Source organism: Gracilinanus agilis, chromosome 5 (genome assembly GCF_016433145.1).
Source record: "Gracilinanus agilis isolate LMUSP501 chromosome 5, AgileGrace, whole genome shotgun sequence".
Classification (NCBI taxonomy): Eukaryota; Metazoa; Chordata; class Mammalia; order Didelphimorphia; family Didelphidae; genus Gracilinanus; species Gracilinanus agilis.
In genome coordinates, this window is record NC_058134.1 from 224,877,590 (window position 1) to 224,901,126 (window position 23,537).

Genomic DNA, 23,537 nt, shown 5'->3' on the forward strand with positions numbered 1-23,537 from the left:
GGATATAATCTCACTAGAACATGATATTCCTATAACCTAATACCGTTAATCCCATTTAAGTTCTAGGATGATGGAAAGCAGAAAGCGGTGTGATAGCATGAATATTCCATTCTAGTGCTGGCCTCTTGGAAAGAATTCCTTCTTTGTTCATCCCATCACCCTCTTTTGGTGAATGCTTCTCCAGGATTGGCAGTGCCAGGCACTTAGCAGGCATTGAAACTGCATCGAGCTTCGCCCATCTTTGGCCAATGGGAATGGGACCGCTCTCTAACTTGCTGGCGGTATCGGCCCTGTCAACATATAGGAGCTTAGATTTAGGGCTAGAGGGGCCTTAGAGGGCAATCCATTCATTTTGTAAGTGGGGAGACTGAGACCCAGGCCAAATGAAGTGATTTATCCAAGGTCACACAGGTAGTAAGCAACAGGGTGGGGAGATCCACACACTCAGGACCCCATACTGTCTCGAATTGAGCCCCTTTTAGATCTGAATGGGGTGCCATTGACTCGGGTCTCTCTCAAGCCTCTGCCCGGCATGAGAAGAGATGTGTTGGCTCTCTTCCTCTCTTTCCTTGCTCTAGCCAGACTGGATTTCCCTATTGAGTCCCGTAATGATGAACCTTCTGCCTTGACTTTGTTGCTGAATGAATGCATTACCAAACGGCCATGTGGAATGAAGAATGAGGAATCTTAGAATCCCAGCGTTGAAAGGGCCCCCCGTGGGCATATTGTCCAAGCCATACCTAGCCAAAGTCCCTGCTGCATTAGGCCCCATTAATGGTCATCCCACTTCAATCTGTAGACTCTCAGTGAAGGGGAACCCCCTACCAGTGAAGGGGAACGCTACCTATTATGGTGGCCCACTCTGTTTTGGCATAACTCTGATTGTTGGGAAATTTCTTCTACATTCAGGTCCAAATCTGTCTCTCTCAAAATCCCATTCATTGCTTGTTCTTGCCCCTGAGGTCTGGCAGATCAAGTATAACACTTTCTCTATGGGGCAGCTCGGCGGCTCAGTGGACAGAGAGCCAGACCCAGGGACAGGAGGTCCTAAGTTCAAATCTGGCCTCAGATGCTTCCCAGCTGTGTGACCCTGGGCAAGTCACTTAACCCCCATTTCCTAGTCCTTACTGCTCTTCTGCATTGGAACACAATATTGATTCTAAGACAGAAGTAAGAGTTTTCTAAATAACTAAATAAAAATATGTTTTCTACGTAACAATCCTTCATATGCTTAAAAGACACTTATTATCCTCCCTACACTTACCCCATAAGGCAATTAGTAGAGTGAATTGACTTCTGGCCTTGGAGTCAAGAAAGGCAGATAGGCAATTCTATAATATATATCTCATCTTCCTGAGTTCAAATCTAATTTCAGACATTTATTAGCTGTATGATCCTGGGCAAGCCATTTAACCCTGTTTACCTCAGTTTCCTCATTTGTAAAAAGACCTGGAGGGGGCAGCTGGGTAGCTCAGTGGATTGAGAGCCAGGCCTAGAGACAGGAGGTCCTAGGTTCAAATCCGGCCTCAGACACTTCCCAGCTGTGTGACCCTGGGCAAGTCACTTGACCCCCATTGCCCACCCTTACCACTCTTCCACCTATAAGTCAATACACAGAAGTTAAGGCTTTAAAAATTTAAAAAAAAAAAAAAAAAAAAAGACCTGGAGATGGAAATACCAAATCATTCCTGTATCTCTGCCACAAAAACCCCAAATGGGGTCACGAAGAGTCAGAAAGACTGAGAAACAGTTAACAACAACTTGGAGTTAGGGAGACTTGAGTTCCATTCCTGCCCAAGGTGCTTTCTAGCTTTCTAGTTGGACAAGTCACTTAACCCTGTTTGCCTCAGTTCCCTCCTCTGTAAAATGAGCTAGAGGAGGAACTGGCAAACCATTCCATTATCTCTGCCAAGAAAACCTCAAACGGGGTCAAGAAAAATCAAACAGACTAAAAAACAGTTAACCACAACAACTTGATGTTAGGGAGATCCAAGTTCCATTCCTTCCTCAGGCACTTTCTAGCTGGACAAATCATTTAATCTTTTAGCCTCAGTTTCCTCAACTGTAGAAAATGAGGACTCAGTGGTCGCCAAGATCTTTCCATCCCTGAATCCATGATCTTATGGGCTTTCCTTCTCCAAGCTAAACATCTTCAATTCCTCCTACCAATCTTCACCCAAAGCCCTTTTGCCATATTGTTGCTGTCCTCTGAATAAGTCCTAGTTCAGAATCTCGTATATACATATAATTTGCCTGATCTTATAAAAGAGCAAGAAAGGGCCTCCATTAGTCTGAACCAGGAGATGGCGTTTTCCTCCACCCTATATTGCAGTGCTGGCAAAGTACTGGCACACGTGCCCAGCCAGCATGGGTGGGAGGGGAAGCTGCTCCATTCCCCCTCTTCCCAGTGCTTGAGGACACTTTTGCATGCCCTGTCCCTCTGTCCAGCGCCCCAAAGTGAGCTTCCTCCCTCTGCTCTCTGGGGTAGTGCAGGGGGCTCACAGAAAACTTGAAGTTGCAGTTTGGGCACACAAACTTGAAAACCTTCACCAACAACGATATATTAAATGCCCCAAATAAGACACGGTCCCCCTCCTTTCCCGGTCCTTAAGGAGATTTTTAATCTAGGAGAGGAGGCCAGCTCTGCTTGTGAGGGATTGTAATACAAGGCAGTATGTGATGACAGTAATGCAGTCCCTTCGTCAGAGGGGATGCCCCGAAGAGCTACATCCCGGGCTTGCTGACCGTGTGATGCTGGTGACCGCAGCTTCCTAGATCACTTTCACAATAGCTTCTTTATACTTTTCAGATCAACTTCTTTAAGAAAGGAGCAGAGATGTTCACAAAAAGGATGGACAGCTTTTTATCCACCACCAGAGCCATGGTTCAAAGGTAACTCAACCCTTTTATTCGACTTCTTTGGTTTGGTAGGTGGTTGTGGGAAGGGTGGGGGTGCCTCTGCCATGGAACTGGCTCCTGCGATAGCAGACTAGAGAACAAAGTGATGATGTTAAACACACACAGGAAAGATGAAAACTTGGGATTTTGCCTAGCCGTCTCCTAATCAAGACAGAGAGCTGGATCAGAGCCACCAATACTTTAGTTTCAACATTGACACATACCACTAGGTGATCTTGGGAAAGTCATCTATGATCATCTAGAGGAAAGCCTCTAAGACTATGTGTTGTTAGGGGCAACTAGGTAGCACAGTGGATAGAGCTCCACGCTTGGAGACTGGTGGTCCTGAGTTCAAATCTGACTTCAGACACTTCCTAGCTGTGTGGATAAGTCATTTAACCCCCATTGCCCAGCCCTGATTGCTCTTCTGCCTTGGAACCAATGTACGGAATTAATTCTAAGATGGAAAGTTTAGGGTTAAGAAAAAAAGAATAGATCCTAAGACAAGAGTTTAGAAAAATATATATGTTATAGAGAAGGTACCAGTCTGCACTGGTAGAGAATTTCCTCATCTGGGAGTTCTCTATCCCAGTGAGATCGCAGGTTCACTCATTGCTCTTGTCCTATCCATAGTCCAGACAGTAAGAGAAGCAAAGTCATCCCTACTTAAGCCATGACCTTACAAAGATCTGAACATTTTTTTTTAACCCTCACCTTCCATCTTGGAGTCAATACTGTGTATTGGCTCCAAGGCAGAAGAGTGGTAAAGGTAGGCAATGGGGGTTAAGTGACTTGCCCAGGGTCACACAGCTAGGAAGTGTCTGAGGCCAGATTTGAACCCAGGACCTCCCGTCTCTAGGCCTGGCTCTCTATTCACTGAGCTACCCCGCTGCCCCCATGATCTGAACATTTTAACGTATTTCTTCTGGTCCAGAAAGAAATGAGCACTTGCAGAATCTTTGAACTCTCCTGTACTGTCTCTGTACATTATAACTATTTTAAAGGGTTAAAATATTTATTTCTTTTTAAAAAAAAAAACCCAAGTCTAGTTTCTTTCCTTTTTCCCTTCTCTTAATTTTTGAAATGTTAGTTGCTGTCACTTGCACCAGAATTCCCGCCCCCGGCTTCTTTTCCACAGAGCGGTGACCTGCGATGCTGAACTAGCCTTTCGGCAGTTTTCCAGCTTTCAGATGTACTGAGAGTCTGCTAGGAGTCTAGTCGGGGTTTGAAGTAGACAGAGACGGGCATTGAAGCGGCTCACTCTTGGTCCGTTTCTTTGATGGATGCCAGTCTGAAGACAGCTGCCAGAGAGGTGCTTTTGCCCACGGCGCCCGCAGGAGGCTAACCCTTTCCGACTGCCTTCGAGCAGATAAAAGAGGCTTTAAGCAGCCAGCGGGGAGCAGATGGCTCTTACATGTCCACTAAGATTATTTTCCCACTGCAAAATCTGCTTTGATGCCATCTACGCCGAAGGAAGCCTGTTTATCTGTCCTCCTCCTCCTCCTTCCCCCCCTCTTATCGTCCTCATGTCAACGAGCTGTAAGAATATTTTTAGCAAGAGGCCTATCGTTTGCTTTTCCTTGGTAGAGGGTAAACCCATCTGGACTCGGGTCCCAGCAATGATGGCCCTAACTGGAAAGGCTTCCAGTATTGCCCGATGGAATGCCTGGTGTCCGAGTCTTAGCCCTGTGGCCGAGTTCCAAGAGCGAGGTCCTGGGGCAGCGAGGTGGAATCGTGCGTGGGGTGATAGATTCAGAAGTGGTTAAAGCTAAGTTGTTTTGAAGTTCAAACAAGATGATTTTGTTTGGTTGTTTATTTTTACACCCTCACCTTCCATCTTACAATCAATTCTGTGTATTGGCTCCAAGGCAGAAGAGTGGTAAGGGCTAGGCAATGGGGGTTAAGTGACCTGCCCAGGGTCATACAGCTGGGAAGTGTCTGAGGCCAGATTTGAACCCAGGACCTCCCATCTCTAGACGTGGCTTACAATCCACTGAGCCACCCAACTGACCCCCCATTTGTTGGTTTTTTAAACCCTTACTTTCTGTTCTAGTAACAAGTCTATGACAGAAGGGCAAGAGCTAGGCAACTGGGGTTCATTTGCCCAGGATTCTACATCTGTGATATGTCTGAGGTCAGATTGGAACCCAGGTTACCCCAACTCCAGACCTGGTACTCTATTCACTGTGCCACCGATCCGCCTCTGTAGTTCAAATAAGACGTAAGGGGCTTTGCCAAACTCAAAGCCAGGGTTCATAAACTGGAGTCTGATGTGAACTCGGCTATTTTTTTAAACTGAACAATTGCATTTCAGTTCATTGGCTTCCTTTGCAATCCTAAATGTTTTATATTAACTGTTTCAATGCATGATTCTGACACAAAAAAGTAAAGAACCCCAGCCTTAGAGGGTCAGGGACTAGACCTGTCATTTCCATGGTATTGGCAACTCCCAGGTGAAGAAACTCCCTCTTCCCGTGCAGGTCGGCACCTCCGCTGCCATTTTCAATCTTATAGATTTGTCTAGATCAATGAGAGTTTGAGTGACTTGTCTAGAATTAGCCAGAACAAGTCAGAGGTCAGGTTTGAACCCAAGACTTCCTGGCTTTAACTATTCACTCCATGTCTCTTCAAAAGCTTGAGAGGAATGCTCCCCTCACAGCTCTGTAGAAGCCCTGCCTCGGTATTATTATTCTCATTGCTCTAGCTTCAGGAGAAAGGAATTTGGGGCTGCAGCAACTCTCTAAGACTCTCCACCAAGTCACAGAAAGGTTGCAGCTTGCGTCCTTGCAGGATGGATGCTTCCTGAGGGGAGGGGCAGTCTCATTTTTATGTTTATACCCCCCAGGCCTTGCTCAGACTCTGGCACCATGGCAGAGCAGTGATTCCTTTAGTGACATTCAAGGTGGCATTAGACTGATAGACAGAGCCAGTCTTGGAGGACCAGGGTTCAATTCTGCCTCCAACACTACCTATCTGTGTGACCTTGGACAGGTCATTTCTTTCTGGGCCTCAGTTTACTCATCTATAAAACAAAAGGGTTAGACTTGATCTCTAAGGCCCCTTCTGGCTCTAAATATGTCACCCTTCCAACTTTAAGTCGATCATCCCATCATCATTTAACTTGGTTGAGTGGACGAGGCTGAAAAGTAAGGAATAAATCCTAAGAAAACAAGCGCCAAATTTTTAGCACAGACACTGTGGATGAAGGTATGGTCTTAAAAATGGAAAGCACAAAACCCTCGAGGTTTGTGAAATCTTTGGATCCTTTCTGAAATGGCCTACACTGGTTCTCCCACGGGCCAGCACCAAGGCACGATGCAGACCCAGCTATGTGGTACCTCAGAGAGCTGTTCCTATAACCTGATTCACATCTCCTGCTTTTAAATCTCATTACTTGGCCCCTGGGAATTTGAGAGAAAGATAAAAGAGAAGCCCCTCCTTCCCCACTTGGGAACCATCTCCCCATCTCTCTTCATTCCAATTGCCTTATATTCCTATTATTTTAATGTTTTAATTACAATTTTAATTTTAACCCTTCCTCTATAAAAGTCATAGGATCATCGATTCAGAGCTGGAAGAGATTCCTGAGTCTTCTATTCGGGACCCCTATATTTTACAGATGAGAGAACCAAGACCAAGAAAAGTAAAATAACTTGTCCGAGGTCCCGGGATTCTAACCCAGAGACTGACCACAAACCCAAGAATTTGATTTCTCTCTTTGTATCCCTAGTGCCCAGCACACAGTAGGTGCTTAATAAAAGTTCATTAAAAGCAGAAACAGGAGAACATCATACACAGTAACTGCAATATTGTGGAAATGATCAAATGGGATAGACATAACAACAAGGATGCAGGACAATTCTGAGGCACTTATGAGAAAGAACGCTACCCACACCCAGAGAAAGAACCGTGGGAGCAGAAATGCAGAAGGAAACATACGATTGATCACCTGTTTACATGGGAATAGGATTTGGCATTTGGATTTTATAAGATGATTCTTACAAAAACGAATAATATGGAAAAGGGTTTTGCCTGATAATACATGCGTAAGGCAGATTGAATTGTTTCCTAGCTCTGGGAGAGGAAAGGAGACAATATGGATCATGTAACCTTGGAAAACTTATGTGGATATTTGTTATTGGAATAAAATAAAGATAAAAAATAAATAAATCAACACTCATTAAGCCGCCTTCAGAAGGGTGCTGATGATGCATGCTGGGCATCTCCTGGTAGACTCAGACTGCAAACTGAGACAAGCATTCTGGGACGTGGCCACTGTCCAAGTGCAGGGATTTGATAAAGCACGTTTTTTCTTTTCCTTCTTGACTGGGCAGGGACAGGGACAGGACTGGGAGAGAAGATCAATAGCCAGAATTTAATTTTTTAAAATGTTTGTTGATTGATTTCCCCGAATGCCGGAGATCAAAGCAGAAGGTGGGGAGGCCCTTCCCTTCCAAAGCTCACATTCCAATGGTGACATTCCAACCTTCTGTCTTAAGCATCCAGGAGGAATCGGAGGCCGAGGTAGAGAAGATGCGGCTGGCCCAGCAGGAGCTCCTCTCTGTCGACGAGTCCGTTTACACCCCAGATTTCGATGTCGCTGCACCAGCCATCAACAGGAACCTCATCCAGAAGGCCGGTTACCTCAATCTCAGAAAGTGAGGAGATGGCATGGCTTTCTCCCCTCCCCATTATTTGGAAACCCTTCCTTCCATCTCAGAACCAATACTAAGTATGGGGCAGCTAGGTGACTCAGTGGCCTGGGGATGGAGGTTCTGGGTTCAAATCTGGTCTCAGACACTTCCTAGCTGGGTGACCCTGAGCGAGTCACTTAACCCCCATTGCCTAGCCCTTACCATTCTTCTGCCTTGGAACTCTTATACAGTACTGATTCTAAGACAGAAAATTAGATAGATAGATAGATAGATAGATTTTTTAACTCTTACCTTCTGTCTTGAAATCGATACTGTGTATTGGTTCCAAGGCAGAAGAACGGTAAAGGCTAGGCAATGGGGGTGAAGTGACTTGCCTGAGATCACACAGTTATGAAGTGTCTGAGGCCAGATTTGAACCCAGGACCTCCCATCTCTAGGGAAGATAAGATTTTTTTTTAAATATTAAGTGTTGGTTCCAAGACAGTAGAGTGCTAAGTGCTAAGCAGTGGGGGTTGGACTTGCCCGAAGTCACACAACTAAAGTCTGAGGCCAAATTTGAACTCAGACCTGACTCTCTATCCACTAAATCACCTGGCTACACCCCACCCCACTCGTCCTTATCTTTTTAAAAAGCCAGTTTCCCCACATGCCTCGTTACCCACTGGTGCACTATGGTGCAAGCACTGAGCAGAACCTTCTCAATGTAGACTGTGTTATTGAGAGAGACACTCGAGGCTTCCCTGTGTACATGGTGGGGCATGATCTCCCCTGCACCATAACCACTGACTCCATCATCCACAAGGGTTTGACTCCGCTCACTTCAATGAGTTTATCTCAGAGCCACGTGGGTCTTGAGCTAGAAGAGATCTCAGTCACCTTTGAAGAGAGTCCTTTTTTTTTTTTTTTTTTTTATTTTAAACCCTTAACTTCTGCATATTGACTGATAGGTGGAAGAGTGGTAAGGGTAGGCAATAGGGGTCAAGTGACTTGCCCAGGGTCACACAGCTGGGAAGTGTCTGAGGCCAGATTTGAACCTAGGACCTCCCGTCTCTAGGCCTGGCTCTCAATCCACTGAGCTACCCAGCTGCCCCTGAAGAGAGTCCTTTTGATCCTCTCTTTAAGCAATATTAAACAAGAATCAGCAAAATCTCCTCTTTTTACAGTGGAGAAAACGGAGTCCCAGAGAGAAGTGATTTAACCAATGTCACATAGGTAGGATAGAGCTAGAAGGGACCTAAAAGATCATCTCGTCAATCCCTTGATTTTACAGAGGGGGAAACTGAGGCATAAAGTAGTTAAATGACTTAAGGACCATAGACCTGAAACTAGAAGGAATCTGAGAGGTCATCTAGTCAGTTCCTTGATTTTACAGAAGGGGAAACTGAAGCCCAGAGAGGCTAATGGACTTGGCCAGAGGTGAGATTTCATCCCTATCTCTATATCTCCAGCTCCTGGGGGAAGAGGGAAGGTGCTACATTTTATAACAATTTATTTTTTTTTAAAACCCTTGTACTTTCGGTGTATTGTCTCATAGGTGGAAGAGTGGTAAGGGTAGGCAATGGGGGTCAAGTGACTTGCCCAGGGTCACACAGCTGGGAAGTGTCCGAGGCCAGATTTGAACCTAGGACCTCCTGTCTCTAGGCCTGGCTCTCAATCCACTGAGCTACCCAGCTGCCCCTAGGTGCTACATTTTAGAGGAAGGCAATGATAGCAGCAGATTGGTTATTAAAGGAATATTAAGAGGTCAGAATGGGGAAAGCAGTATGAAATGGTACAGTCAGATGACCTGGATTCAAATTCTGCCTCGGCCAAGCCCTATCGGTGTGACCTTAGGAACATCATCGCTTCTCCTCTGGGGTCTTCCATTTTCTCATCTGTAAATAGAAGGGTTGGACTCAGGGGCCTGCCTTCTGGTCCAACCCTCTCATGTCCCTTCTGGTCTCAGATCCAAGAGCCTGGGGTTGTTTCCCCTGCTTCCTGGGTGGCCATCATCCCTGCAGTGCTGGCTAATATATGTAGGTGATGGGGAGAGGGCATATTTCTTGGTGCCCCCCAAACCAAATGCTGTGAAAATTCTTTAGACGAGGGCTTTTTCGTGTTTCCTGTGCCCTTGGACTCTCTCTCTCGGAAGAAGGCTTTTTAAATGTATGAAATAAAACACAAGGAATTGCAAAGGAAATCAGTTCTGTTCCAATAAAGATGAACTTTCCTCCGTCCAAGTTCATTGACTTCCTGAGATCTACGTACGACCCTCTCGGGGATCCATGAGCCCTGACTAAGAACCCTGATTTAGCCTGTCCCCACTTGACATCCATTGTCTCTGAATGGTCTTACTTGAACCACTGGAGACTTTATAATAAATACAACCTGAATTTTTCTGGACCAAACTTGGAATTTTATTGGTGTCAACACTGTCAACTAAAGACTGAAAGTTCTTTGAGGCAAAGAACCTCTTGATTCTGTCTTTGTGTCCTCAGCAATCAGCACACTGCCTGGCACATGTAAGTCTAAATAAAAATGTGTTGGTTGCTATTACTTTTTAAACCCTTACTTTCTGTTCTACTAACACATCTAAGACAGAAAGGCAAAGGCTAGGCATTGGGGATTAAGTGACTTTCCCAGCCAGGAGGCATCTCAGGTCAGATTTGATCCCAGGTCCTCCCAACTCTAAGCCTGGCATTCTATCCAATGAGCCACCTAGCTACCCCCTTCTTTTTTAAAAACTTTACTTTCTGCCTCAGTAATAATTCTGAGACACAAGGGCAAGGGCTAGACAATCAGGGTTAAGTTCTCCCTCGGGGTCATACAGCTAGTAAGTGTCTGAGGATAGATTTGAACCCAGGTTCTCCCAACTCGAAGCCCGGCATTCTATCTACTGTGCTACCTAGCTGTCCCTTGTTGATTGCTTTTTAAAAATTGATAGGTATTTAGAATCAGGAGACAGCTGGGTTCAAATCCAACCTCTGATATGTGCTAGCTGTGTGACCCTGGGTAAGTCACTTACACTTGAGCCTCAGTTGATTCATCTCTCAAAGGAGGTTAAGAATACTTGTAGTTCTTATCTCATAGAGTTGTGGGAAGGTTCAAGTGAGGTAACTCGGGCTAAAGCATTTTACCAGTTCTGAACTGTTATCTGAATGTCTGTAGTCATCAGTGTCTACATTTCCATTCCTAAAGGGTCTTTTCAAACGCGGTTATTTTCTGCAGCAAAACAGGGCTAGTGACCACCACGTGGGAGAGACTGTACTTCTTCACCCAAGGTGGGAACCTCATGTGTCAGCCTCGGGGCGCCGTTGCTGGAGGTTTGATCCAAGACCTGGACAACTGCTCTGTGATGGCGGTGGACTGTGAGGACCGGCGCTACTGTTTCCAGATTACAACCCCAACTGGAAAATCGTATGGCTACTGGGTTTCCCGGGGGAGGGCAGTGAGGGGAGTTGGTCCATCCTTGTTTGTTTCCTTGGGGGCTGGTAGATCATTGACCACATACAAGGCTTCTGTCCATGCCCTTCCAGGGGTAGGGTCTCGCTCTGAGATCCTTGACCCCAATGGGTATTGTTGACCTTTGGGAGAATCCTTTTTATATTTGCTTTAAGCAAATAAATATGTCCCAGATGGTGACGTCCCTTAGAGAAGCTATTTTAGGAAGACTTTGCTCCTGACTACAAGAGAAGGATTTTCTATATAAATATACTTATTTATAGTTATTTCTGTATTTATGCACTATACTATATATACTGCTTGTCTATAGATACATGTCTATCCTCTATATATTTAGTATACACATATCTATCTGTAGATGTTTATATATACTATATATATATATGTTTGTATACATTTATATATATATATCTATATATCTATTTTGTAGATAGATAGATTTAAAGTAGACTGGGATTTACTTAAGGTAGTGAATTAGCAGTGAGAAATTTTTCTCCACCAAAGCAGATCATCCCCTCTCTGCAAATTATATTCTTAGAAGGCTGCCTAGAGCATTAAGGAATAAAGTGACTTACCTGGAGTCCCACAGCTAGGACATGTCAGAGGCAAGACTTGAACTCAGGTCTTCCTGATTCTAAAACCAGCTATTTACTCATCCTCCTGTGCTTGCATGTACAAGGTAGCAGAGGTGACTTTATTGGGTGAAAATAACTGTTCTGTCAGCCATGAGTTGACATTTTTTTTCTCATCATTGACACTAAAGGTGTCGAGCTCATTGAAAGTTGGTGGCCTGAACCAGATAAAAATGTAATTGGCATATATTTAACAAAATAAATAAAATTATAGTGCAATGTAGACAATATTAATTTGTTGTGTTCTAACTCAATATGGGAGATAGAGCTGGGCCTGAAATCAGGAGGACCCTGCCTCAATCATTTACTAGCTGTGTGCCCCTAGCTGAATCACTTTACCCTGCTTGCCTCAGTTTCCTCATCTGTCAAATGAGTTGGAGAAGGAAATGGCAAACCACTCCAAATGGGGCCATGAAGAGTCAGACTCAATTGAAAACATCTGAATAATAGCAAATGGAGACGATAATATTTGTAGCTTCTTTCTCTCAGGGCTGTCATGAGTCTCAAATGAGCTAATGGAGGTAAAGTGCTTTGGAGACCTTAAAGCAGTAAAGAAATTTGTGCCATTTATGAATTTGATTATGGTTAATAATCATCATTTAACCTCAGTCTCCTCATCTGTAAAATGGAGATGATAAGGCTTGTTGTGAGGCTCCTTGGAGATAATCTACGTAAAGCACTGAGCCGACTGAAAAGCTCCCATCAATGTGAACTCTTTCTTCATTCATATTTTTTTATATCCTTAAATTCTATATTAGAATTGATACTAAGTATTGGTTCCAAGGCAGAAGAGTGGCAAGGGCTAGGCAATTGGGGTTAAGTGACTTGCCCAGGGTCACACAGCTAGGAAGTGTCAGAGGATTTGAACCCAGGCCCTCCTGGCTCTCTATCCACTGAGCCATCTAGCTGTTCCCCTCCCGTCTTTTTTTCCTTCATTAGTATTATCATCTTCGATCCTCCTCTTAGCATCCGCATCTTTGAAGTGGTGATTATACTTTCTGTAGGGCGGTTGGGTGAAGCCCTTTAGAAACCTTGTGGCGCTCTCTAGACCCCAGTGGCTGCGTCCCTGCCATTATCGTCTGGTTTCTGAAGCTTCTTCACCTCTTTCGAGGGCTCCTCCGGTGGGGCTCATTATTCCGTTATTGTCTCCAGAGCCCAGAAGAGGGAATACATTTTAATTAGGACGCTTTGCCAACGGAGTGATAACTTCTCCCCCGGGTAGTTTTCCCTCGTTGCCCTCCCTCCTCATTCCTCCGTGCTCACCTCCTAATTCGATTGGAGGCTCTGAACCCTGGGCCGATGGCTCGATTTCCAGGGCTCCCCGAATTGGAATGGGAGATCATTTCATTTTTATTGTCACTAATCTCCACCTGAAATGAAGCCTGCCTCGCAGTGACCGAGGAGTAAGCCTTGGTGTTCTCATCAGTCAGATGAGCCGGAGAAGGAAATGGCAGACCACTACAGTATCTTTGCCAAGAAAACCCCAAATCGGGTCACAGAGGCAGAAACCACTAACATGATTGAACAACGATAAAATGATTTATCTAGGCTTAGAGACAGAAGATCCTGGGTTCAGATCTAGCCTCAGACTCACTTCCACACGTGTGACCCTGGACAAGTCACTTAACTCCTATTGCCTAGTTCTTACTGCCTTGGAATAGAAGGTATGGATTTTTTAAATTAAAAAAAAAATTTATATAGCACTTACCAGGTGTCAGCCCCACCCCCAGGCTGCATGCTAAGCACCTTCTAATTGTCAGCACATCTGATCCTCACAATAATAACAATGGCTGGCATATATAATAATGCCTACTCTGTGTTGGGCACAACGCAAAGTGTCTATAAATATTATCTCATTGGATCCTTGCAACAACCAAGACTTGTTATCCTCCTCTTACCGATAAGGAAACTGAGGCACACAGAGGTTAAATGACTTGCCCAAGGTCACTGAGGCAGGAAGGATCATCGGCAGAATCTGAACCTAAATCCTCTTTCTACAGAGCCAGGGATCTTGTCACTGTGTCAGGCAGGGTTGAAACAGTGTGGCTCAGGAGAAGGTAACATTATTGATGGATGGAAAGGACGCAGCCCCTAGAGCCAGCATCCCCATCTCTGTTTGCTTCCCGCCTGTGTAACCTGGGCCAACTCCTTTCCCCTCCCTGGACCTCAGTTTCCTCATCTGTAAAATGAGAGGCTTGGACTCGATGGTCTCTAGGGTTGCTCTGAGCCTTCAATGCCTCATCTTGGGGCGAGAAAGCAAGCCAAGGATTGTCCCCACTCCTGCCTTCGCACAGCAGCTCGGGCTGACAAATAGGCTCTCAGGGAAGGAGGGAGAGGCAAAGGGAAGTGAATGGTGACCACTTGTGTGGGAATCTGCTTGAGTGAGGGACACTTTGGGGAATAAACAATGATTTTTCACTCCCTTCGCCCCTCAAATGTCAGTCACTCAGCATTTTTCTCACCTGAGATTGTTAGCAAATGGCCAAAAAAATATTAGAGCCAAGAGTATGAGGAAGTCCCATCAGGGATAGAGCTCTGGATTCAGGGCATGAGGACCTGGGATCCTGGTGAGACCTTAGACCTGTCACTACCTGTTTTTGAGCCTCAGTTTCCCACTTTGCATAATAATAGTAGTAGTAGTAGTAGTAGTAGTAGTAGTAGTAGTAGTAGTAGTAGTAGTAGTAGTAGTAGCTAGCATTTACATTGTACTTTAAGGTTTGCAAAACACTTTACAAATGTCCCATTTGATCCTCACAACTGGGGGTGGGGTGGTTATTATTATTATCCCCATTTTTCAAATGAGGAAACAGAAGCAGGAAAAGTGACTTGCCCAGGGTCACACAGCTAGTGAGTGTGTAAGGCACAATTTTTTTTTTAATCCTTACCCTCTATCCTAGTGTCAATTGTAAGACAGAGCTAGGTGACTAGGGTTAAGTGACTTGCCTAAAGTCACATAGCTAGGAAGTCTCTGAGGCCAGATTTGAACCCTGGTCCTCCCAACTCGTGGTACTTTGTCCCCTGGGCCACCTAGCTGCCCCAACAAGGCAAGATTTGAGTTCAGATGGGCTTGAGTCCAGGTCCAGCTCTCTGTGCACTTTGGCGCCCCTTAGTGGTCTCCTAGCTAACGAGCAGGTTGTACCTACAATCTCCCATCCCAGGGTCCAAGTCAAGTCTTGTTATTGTAGGACATGCCTTATTCCATTCTCCCATCCTCCAGATAAATTTGAAGCTTCTTCAGGGCAGATTGTGATTTGCTTTTATCTTTGTGTCTTTAGCGCCCGGCACATATTTCAAAATGCTTGTCAATTGACTGACTTTGACTTGCCCGAAGTCACACAGACTCTTAGCAGAAAACTCTTACAGCTTTACTCATTTGTCAGATGAGTAATGGGCAGCTAGCTGGGCAGTGGATGGACTCATCTTTCTAAGTTCAAATCCGGCTTCAGACACTCAGTAGCTGTGTGACCCTAGGGAAGTCACTTCACCCTGTTGGCCTCAGTTTCCTCATCTTTAAAATGGACTGGAGAAAGAAAGGACGAACTACTCTAGTATTTCTGCCAGGAAAACCTCGAATGGGGATCACAGAGTCAGACACAACTGAAAAATAACTCAACAAAATGAGTAATGGGAAATATGTGGGGAAATTGAGGAAATAGGGAAAATAATACCTTTCTACCTACTTTACACAGATGTTATGATGATTCAGTGAAATGCTGGTGGTGAGAGCACTTTCAAAATTGTACATTATAGATGACAGAAACAGCATGGCATAGTATAGAGAGGAGGGAAAACCTGAGACCAGATTCCCCCATTTCCATACTAGTTGGGTCACCCTGGAGGAGTCACAACCTCTCTGGACCTCAGTTCCTAATTTGGATGACCGGGGGATTGGGCTAGATTGCCTCTAAGGCAGTGATGGCTAACCTTTCAGAGACCAAGTGCCCGAACTGCAAACTTCACACCACATGTGAGCCCCCTGCCTTACTCCTGACAGGGGAGAGAGGAAGCACTCCCATTGGGCTGCTGGACAGAGGGGTAGGTGATGGGAGAAATGTTCTTGGGCGTGTGTGGAGAAGGGGAGGAGAGCAGCCCCCTCCAGCATGCCCTGGCACGTTTGCCATAGGTTCATCAACACAGCTCTAAGGTCTCTTTAAGTTCTAAAGCTATGATCCTCAATTATAATACTTCAGTGTGACCCAAGCATGTGCCATTGTGGGGAAAGCACCAGATTGGAACTCAGAAGGCTCATCTGAGACACTTACTACCCATGAGACAGTGAGTCACTATATTTCTCATCTATAAAATCAGAAATGTGGGGAAGCATCATGGTAAAGTGGAAAGAGTCAGAAGATTGGGGTTCAAATCCTGCCTCTGATGCTTCCTTCTTCATGTGACTGTGGCGCCAGAAACTTCCTGAGGGCAGAAATTATTTTCTGTCTTTAAATTCCACAGTGGTAGGTGCTCAGTAAGCATTTGTCAGATGAATGAATGAGGTAGGATATGAACCCAAGTCTCTTGTCTTTATATACAACAACCTTCCCGCCAGCCCATAATATCTCTCATACCTATTACATGTTTGTTTTTTTATGAAAGAAACTTTAATTTTCATTGAAATCTTAGGGACAAATGCTTCTGAAGGGAGAATATCTGAACTTGTTACATAGTTATCCTGGGAAAATCCTGCATTTTAACATTGTGGTTTAACTTCTTAAGACTAATAGAGAAAAGAGAGCTAAAGAAACTGGGGGCAAACAGCAAAGGAGCCCGAGCCCCAAGGGGAGAGCTGAGTTAAAGCCGTCTCTTTTATTTCAGGGGGATCACCCTTCAAGCCGAAAGCAAAAAGGAGAACGAGGAGGTAAGGATTTCTGCTTCTTTGAGGCGCTTGTGGCAGGGTGGAGCGAGAAACTCACTGGGTGTCCTTGTGCTTTTGCAGTGGATCTGTGCCATCAACAACATCTCCAGGCAGATCTATCTGACTGACAACCCAGAGGTAAGCCCAGCTGCCATGTTAACTTAGCAGAGTGCCCAGCACAGAGCAGCTGCTTAAGAAACTGGACTGGCTGACTGATTGTTGGTCCATTTTCTCAATCACTGAAGGGTCAGAGCCCAGGTTCCCCCAGGGCTGAGGGGCCTGTGGCCCACCTTGCTTCTGTTTCACCTCTTCCTTGGAATATTGCAGCAGCCTCCCTGCCTCAACTCTCATCCTCCACAGAGCTGCCCAAACACTTTTTCTGAAACCCAAGTCTGACCATGGTCAATAAACCCCACTGGCTCACTATTACCTCTCAGAGCAAATATAAACTCCTCTCCTGGAATTTTAAAACCCCTCATAAGGGGGTAGCTGGATAGTTCAGTGGCTAAAGAGCCCAGTCTAGGGCTAGGAGGTCCTGGATTCAAATCTGGCCTCAGACACTTCCTAGCAAATCACTTAACCCCCATTGCCTAATCCTTACCACTCTTCTGCCTTGGAACCAATATACGGTGTTGATTCTAAGACCGAAAGTAAGGGTTTGAATCAATAAAACCCTTCTCAGCCTGGCCAGCCTACCTCAACAGCCTTATTACACATCATTCTCCTTCATTCACACTTCAGTCTATCAAAGTTAGCCTTTTTATTGGTCCTCATTCATGATACTGTGTTTCCTACCTCCATGTATTTGCCTGCTGCTTGTCTCCCGTGCTGGGAATATTGTCACTCCTCACCTCCATCTCTCAGAATCCCGTTTTCATTCAGTCTTATCTCCAAGACCATCTTCTCTATGAAGCCTGTCCCTGTCCTGATCTACTCAGCTTCGAGTTACTTCTCCCCCCAGATAAGCAATTGTATATGGAAGAACAGTAGCCTGTTAGACAGTCCCAGCTAGAGCTGGTCTATCCCTAACCCAGGGAGCCCTCTAAGATTTACAGAGCACTTTCCATATCTCAGCTCATTCGCACAGCAGCCTTCTGAGGTGGCTGTTATTATCAACCCCATTTTACAGATGAAGAAACTGAGGCTCAGAGACCTTGCCCAGAGACCTTCCAACTAGGAAGCATCTAAGGCAGGATTTGAACTCAGATCTTCCTAACTCCAAGCCCAGCATTCTATCTGCTATGCCACCCAGCTCTCTATAGATGTACATGTTCTTTTCCTCAGCTAGACTGTAAGTTCTTCGAGGGCAGGGACTTTTTTTGGTTCTGTTTCGCTTTGTTTCTTTGTGTCTCCCAGGGCCTGGCACATACGCATTTAATATGTGCTTTTTGATTGGTCAATAGATTGATTGATTGATTGATCCCTTTCAGGCTGTGGCCATCAAGTTGAATCAGACAGCGCTCCAGGCAGTGACGCCAATCACAAGCTTTGGGAAAAAACCGGACACGACACGCTCAAGGTAATTTGGCATCCAAGGAGCCGTGACTGCCCTCGGACAGGCAGAGATCTCCCCACACCTCCTCTCCCAGGGGGAGCTATCATTTGGGTTAAATACTGGCTTCATACAGACTCGGGAAGATCCAGGATACCAAAGTCTCAGCCAGGGGCACCTGGAGCTCACCCGGACGCATACAAGCCAGCTTCACTGAGGGGAGATAGGGCAGTCAGGAAGGGTGGCAGAAACTCGTCAGGTCCACGGAGACATCCTGGGACCCCAGAGGGAATGGGGCACCCAAGCCAGTAAAGTCTGGTGGGTTTTGTAAGATTTTTTCTGGGTCTAGCAGCACCAGGCACTGGGGAAAGGGAGCAGCCCTGGGGACTGGGGTGGATTCATGCCAGTAAATACAATGGGGAGTTGGAGATTAATTGATTTAAACTCCTCCTGCCACCCTCTGCCAGCATGGGAAAGGGGGACTTTGTCCTATTTTTGTTAAACCCTTACCTTTCATCTTAGAACCAGTACAGTATATTGGTTCCAAGGCAGAAGAGCGGTAAGGTCTGGGCAATTGGGATTAAATGACTTGCCCAGGGTCACACAGCTGGGAAGTGTCTGAGGCCAGATTTGAACCCAGGTTTCTCCTGTCTCTAAGTCTGGCTTTCAATCTACCCAAGACCTTGTACCTATTTATGCAGGTCTGAATGATGACTGTAGAGGCAATGCTGGAATTCTAAGTAGGCTTTGGGGAGCTATTGAATATTATTGAGCATGTGTAATGATCCAGTACAATCCTGAGGGACTTATGAGGAAGAATGTTATCCACATCCAGAGAAAGAACTGTGGGAGTAGAAACACAGAAGAAAGACATATGACTTATCACTTGTTTTAGTTTTTAAAGACTACTATAAAAATGAATAATATGGAAATAGGATTTGAGTGATAATACATGTAAAACCAGTGGAATTGCTTGTCCGCTCCGGGAGGGGGAGAGGGAAGGTGGGGGAGACAACATGAATCACGGAACCTTGGAAAAAAATTTTAAATTAAATTTAAAATAATAAAAAAAGAAAATTATTGAGCACAGAAGTAATATTAACAAAAGCGGTATTTTAGGAAACTTGATCTGGTCATCGTACAATCAATTTTATTCCGATGTTCTCTATTTCATATTTTGAACAAAATGCCTTTTTACCCATGGCAAAGGGTAAATCACAAGTTCCTCAGTGGAAGATAAAGTTTGATTCGATTTTTGCTTTGTTTTGTTTGTTTTGTTTTGTTTTTACTCCAGCCAGAACCGGAAGCATTCAGGCTTAGAAAATGACAAGATGGTCCCCAACACGCCAGCTAAAGTTCCTGATGCCGACCAGTTAATCGTACCTGGAACACCCATTCAGTTTGATATTGTCCTTCCTGCTACTGAATTCTTGGATCAGAATCGAGGTGGCAGGTATGGTCTGAGCCACTCTGGCTTCGTGAAAATGATAACAGATGGAAAGAGTGGGGAGACGAGGGTGGAGGAGGGAAGTTGGAGGGTGATGTCAAGATGATAAACATTTCAAACATCTTTCCAGCTAGCCTTTTTCTAAGGCAGCTAGGTGATGCAGTAGAAAGAGCCCTAGACTTGGAGTTCCAATCTAGCCTTAAATACTTACTAGTTGGGTGACATGGGCAAAGTCACTTAATCTCCCTCAATTTCTCACCTCAATTTCTCCATCTGCAAAATAAGATAGAATAGTACCACCTCCCAGGGATGTTGTGAGAACAAAATGAGATATTCATAAAGCATTTAGCACAGTGTACAGTAGTGCTTAATAAATAAGGAAGGAAGGAAGGAAGGAAGGAAGGAAGGAAGGAAGGAAGGAAGGAAGGAAGGAAGGAAGGAAGAGAAATCAAACCAGCCTTAGACACTTAGTAGCTATATAACCCTGAGCAAGTCATTTAACCTCTGTCTCCCTCAGTGTCCTCATCTCTAAAATGAGGATTATAATAGCCCCTACTTCTTAGGCATTTGTAAAGTGCTTTGGGACTCTTTAAGGGCTAAATAAATGCTAGCCATTACTGTTACTAATTGTATAACTCTGCTTTTTCATTTCTCCTTTTTTTCTTCTCTGCCCAGGCGTACAAACCCATTTGGTGAATCTGCAGATGAAAAACAGCCCAATGAGGACTCGGGTCAGTATCTGCTTCCACGTCTCTTTTTCATCCAGTGCAAATTAACTGGCCTTGGGTTGCTAGTCTATGTCCTCTTAGTCCCTCCAGGAGCTGGTGTAGCAATCCTGAAGGTTGGAAATTAGACAGTTCCTTCTTAAAGCTTCTTCTCTCAGGGACAGCCAAAGGGCCAGCTGTGTACATGGCATCATGCTGGACCACTTGGGAGAAGATCAGTGACATCAGAAAAAGAATGCGTGGTCTCCCCTTCACAGAACTTCTAATCTGTCCTCCATTCATTGGGAAGATATTGTTTAAAGGGGATCAAAACATTCCTTAAATTTGTCATCTGGAGCTCCCAAATCCTCAAAGTTGTGTTTTGTTTTTTAATTAGGGAGGGGTGATTCCTAGATGTCTTTGAGAGGCAGTGTGGCTTCACAAAAAGAATCAAGTTTGGGGAGCTTGAAGACTGTAAAAATGGGACCAGTTAGCAATGGTGTCTCAGCAGGCTTCAAGCCCCAGGCAGCAAACCTCTAGCAAGGGGGAGGGGAGTGAGTGGATGGAATTCTTTCTCCTCTCCCTCCTTTGGCAGTTGCAACTTCTGGTAACTGGTATTAACAGAATCCCTTTCTGTCCAGAAATGGAGGCTATCTGACTTAAGTATCACAGGGCTAAAACACATCCAGTGTTTGTCTTAGATTTGGAGGAAAATGATTGAGTGGGAACTATTTAAAATTATGGGGTAACTGGAAATGGTGACGCCTGTCTGTGAATCTTGTGATATCTGACTAGGCTAGAAAGGTGGGATGGTCCAACTTCATTTCTGCTACCATTTGCCTGGATGACTTCAAGCAAGTCTGAGCCTTAATTTCCTTCTCTGTCAAAAGATGGATCATGCTAAATGACCTCTGGGGTCCCTGCTCGGGTGAAGATCCCATGAATCTGGGGGGATTTGGGGGAGGTCGTTGAGAAGTAAAAACTACCGGCAGTTTGGGGTTCGGGTGAAGTTGTTAACCTGTTGTAGATAGGAAAAACCTTATTTATACCAACCAATTAAAAAACTTTCCCTCTTCCCCTACCACTGCAGTTTTTATTTACATTGCATCATTTCCCTAAAGACAAGTTTAGGTGGTTTTCTACAGGGGTTTGAACTCTTGTCCTCAAAAGTTGATTAAATAGGTTTGTGCCTTGTTTACATTGAAAACAGAGCCCTTAGCACACTAGGCTGGGCTAGCACCTACAAACTGGATCCACTTATCAGCAAACATGTTCATTAGGGGCCTGGATGGGCCTTTTAGTTGACCACTAAAACTATTTGTTTTGGCCCTTAATTTATCCACAAATACTCTGCTTAAAATCCCTACAAACATATGAATAATTCAAAAAGAGTAATTCACATTTCTAGGGTACTTAAGCACTTTCTTCCTTTTTCTTGTTGTTATTCTTTCTCTTCTGAGTTTCCTGAGTCTGGGTAGCCATCATTAGCCCAGCAGCTTCTCAGGTTTATCCTCGCGCTCAGTGTCTGTCCGCGGTCTATTGGCTCCTGAGGTCTGAGTTCTGGTTTTTCCCAAGGTCAAGCCCCCTGGTGGACCCCCTTACTTGATCCTCTGCAGGAGGTTCCTTTACAAGTCTCAGGGCGCTGCTTCCACAGTCGTATACCCGTCTGCACTGGTTCCCCACTCAGGTTTTCAGAGCTTTAGTTCCTGGCTGTGACTGCCTCCACCCACGCCTCCGCCCGTGCCTGTGCTCTGCTCAGCCTGCGCTCTGCGCCCAGCGTCCACTCTCTGCTCCGGCGCTCAGATTTCGCTTGCGTTCTTTGGCTTATTGAGGTCTTAAATCTTGCTGCTCTCAGGAACAGGTCCCGGAGCTGCCAATGACTCGATGGGTGCCCCAAACTTGCTCTATTTCTTTTTAGCTGGCTTCAGAGCTCTAGATCTTGTGTGTGGAGGGGGTGGGGGTGGGGCGGTTGCTCAGCCCGCGATTTAGTGAGAGCCCTTTATAGCCTGGAAATGTCTCGATTCCACGTACCTTCCACGCTGTGCCCTGTTGTGGGGTTCCTCCGTTCGTCTGAACTTGTTTTTATGTCCCCTTGAGGAGTTTTGTGTGTTTCGGTCAGGAGAGGTTAAGAGCTGCTTCTTACTCTGCCGCCATCTTAACCCGGAACCCACTTTCTTCCTAATCACCCAATAATATAAGTAGTAAAGGTATTATACCCAGTTTATGGATGTGAAAAGTGAGGCTCAGGGAAAGTCTGGGTCTTTAGTAAGGTCACCAGTATCTAGTGTCAGAAGTAGGATTAGAACCCAGGTCTCCTGACTCCAAGTTTAGCATTCTTTCTCATATACTATAAGTCATATAGCAAACCCAATGACAGTTCTCCTTTCAGTGGTACAGTGGACATGGCACAGGGCTAGACTCATGAAGATGTGAATTCAAATCTGGCCTCATATACTACACGTGTGACTCCTAGCAAGTCTCTTAACTCAGTTTCCTCACCAGCAAAATAGGAATAATAAGTATTGATTGAGATAATAATTATATAGTGCCATACAAATGCTAGCTATTAACTGTCATCATCACCATCATCATCATCATTATTGTTATTATTAGTGAATTTGATTCATTTAGTCTTTTTTTTCTTTTTCTCTTTTTTTCTTTCTTTTTCTCTTCTTAAACCCTTACCTTCCACCTTGGTATCAATGCTGTGTATCAATTCCAAGGCAGAAGTACAGTAAGGGCTAGGCCATAGGGGTTAAGTGACTTTTCCAGGGTCACACAGCTAGGAAGTATTCAAATTTGAACCCAGGACTTCTCATTTCTGGGCCTGGCTCTCCATCCACTGAGCCACCCAGCTGCCCCCTTAATTTAGGCATTTATTAAGGACCTACTAAAAACCAGGCACTATGCTAATTCAGTCAATCAACAAGCATGTTTTAGCTCTACTAAATCCTTGGCCCTGTGCTAAGGGCTGGGACAACAAATATTTTAAAAGTCAAATAACTACTCTTAGAAATGTTTAGAACAGGAAAGGACCTGAGCACTTAGCATGTCGGGTCTGGAAGGACAGGGAGGCTAAGGAGCACAGTGGATAGCGCTCCAGGCCTGGATTGGAGAAGACTTGGGTTCAGCTTAGGCCTCAGACACTTGCTAGCTGTGTGACCCTGGGCAAGTTTCTTAACCCCATTTGCCTAGCTCTTGCCCTTCTGTCTTAGAGTTGTTACCAAGACAGAAAGTAAAGGTTTAAGAAAAAAAAAATCATCTGGCCCAATGGCCTTATTTTCCGCATGAGGAATAAATGTCTTTCTGGTTTTGCTGTTGAACGGATGAATTTTGTATTAAGTTCATAAGTAAACTTGTAATCGTGTCCAGCCAGAGGGAGAAGCTCGTGTGCCCCAGGGGAGCCATAGGCCTGT

The 23,537-nt window shown here is 44.9% G+C and overlaps 1 protein-coding gene across 1 annotated transcript in view; it reads left to right on the plus strand.

Moving 5' to 3' along the window:
• Positions 1-23,537, plus strand: part of APPL2 (adaptor protein, phosphotyrosine interacting with PH domain and leucine zipper 2) — a 65,294-nt gene that overhangs the window by 33,956 nt on the left and 7,801 nt on the right. Inside the window, exons 8-15 of the mRNA XM_044679140.1 lie at positions 2,810-2,892; positions 7,398-7,556; positions 10,761-10,949; positions 16,439-16,481; positions 16,560-16,616; positions 17,909-17,997; positions 19,265-19,423; positions 20,093-20,148. Of these exons, the coding sequence (XP_044535075.1) occupies positions 2,810-2,892; positions 7,398-7,556; positions 10,761-10,949; positions 16,439-16,481; positions 16,560-16,616; positions 17,909-17,997; positions 19,265-19,423; positions 20,093-20,148 (835 nt within the window). The remainder of the gene's footprint in view (positions 1-2,809; positions 2,893-7,397; positions 7,557-10,760; positions 10,950-16,438; positions 16,482-16,559; positions 16,617-17,908; positions 17,998-19,264; positions 19,424-20,092; positions 20,149-23,537) is intronic.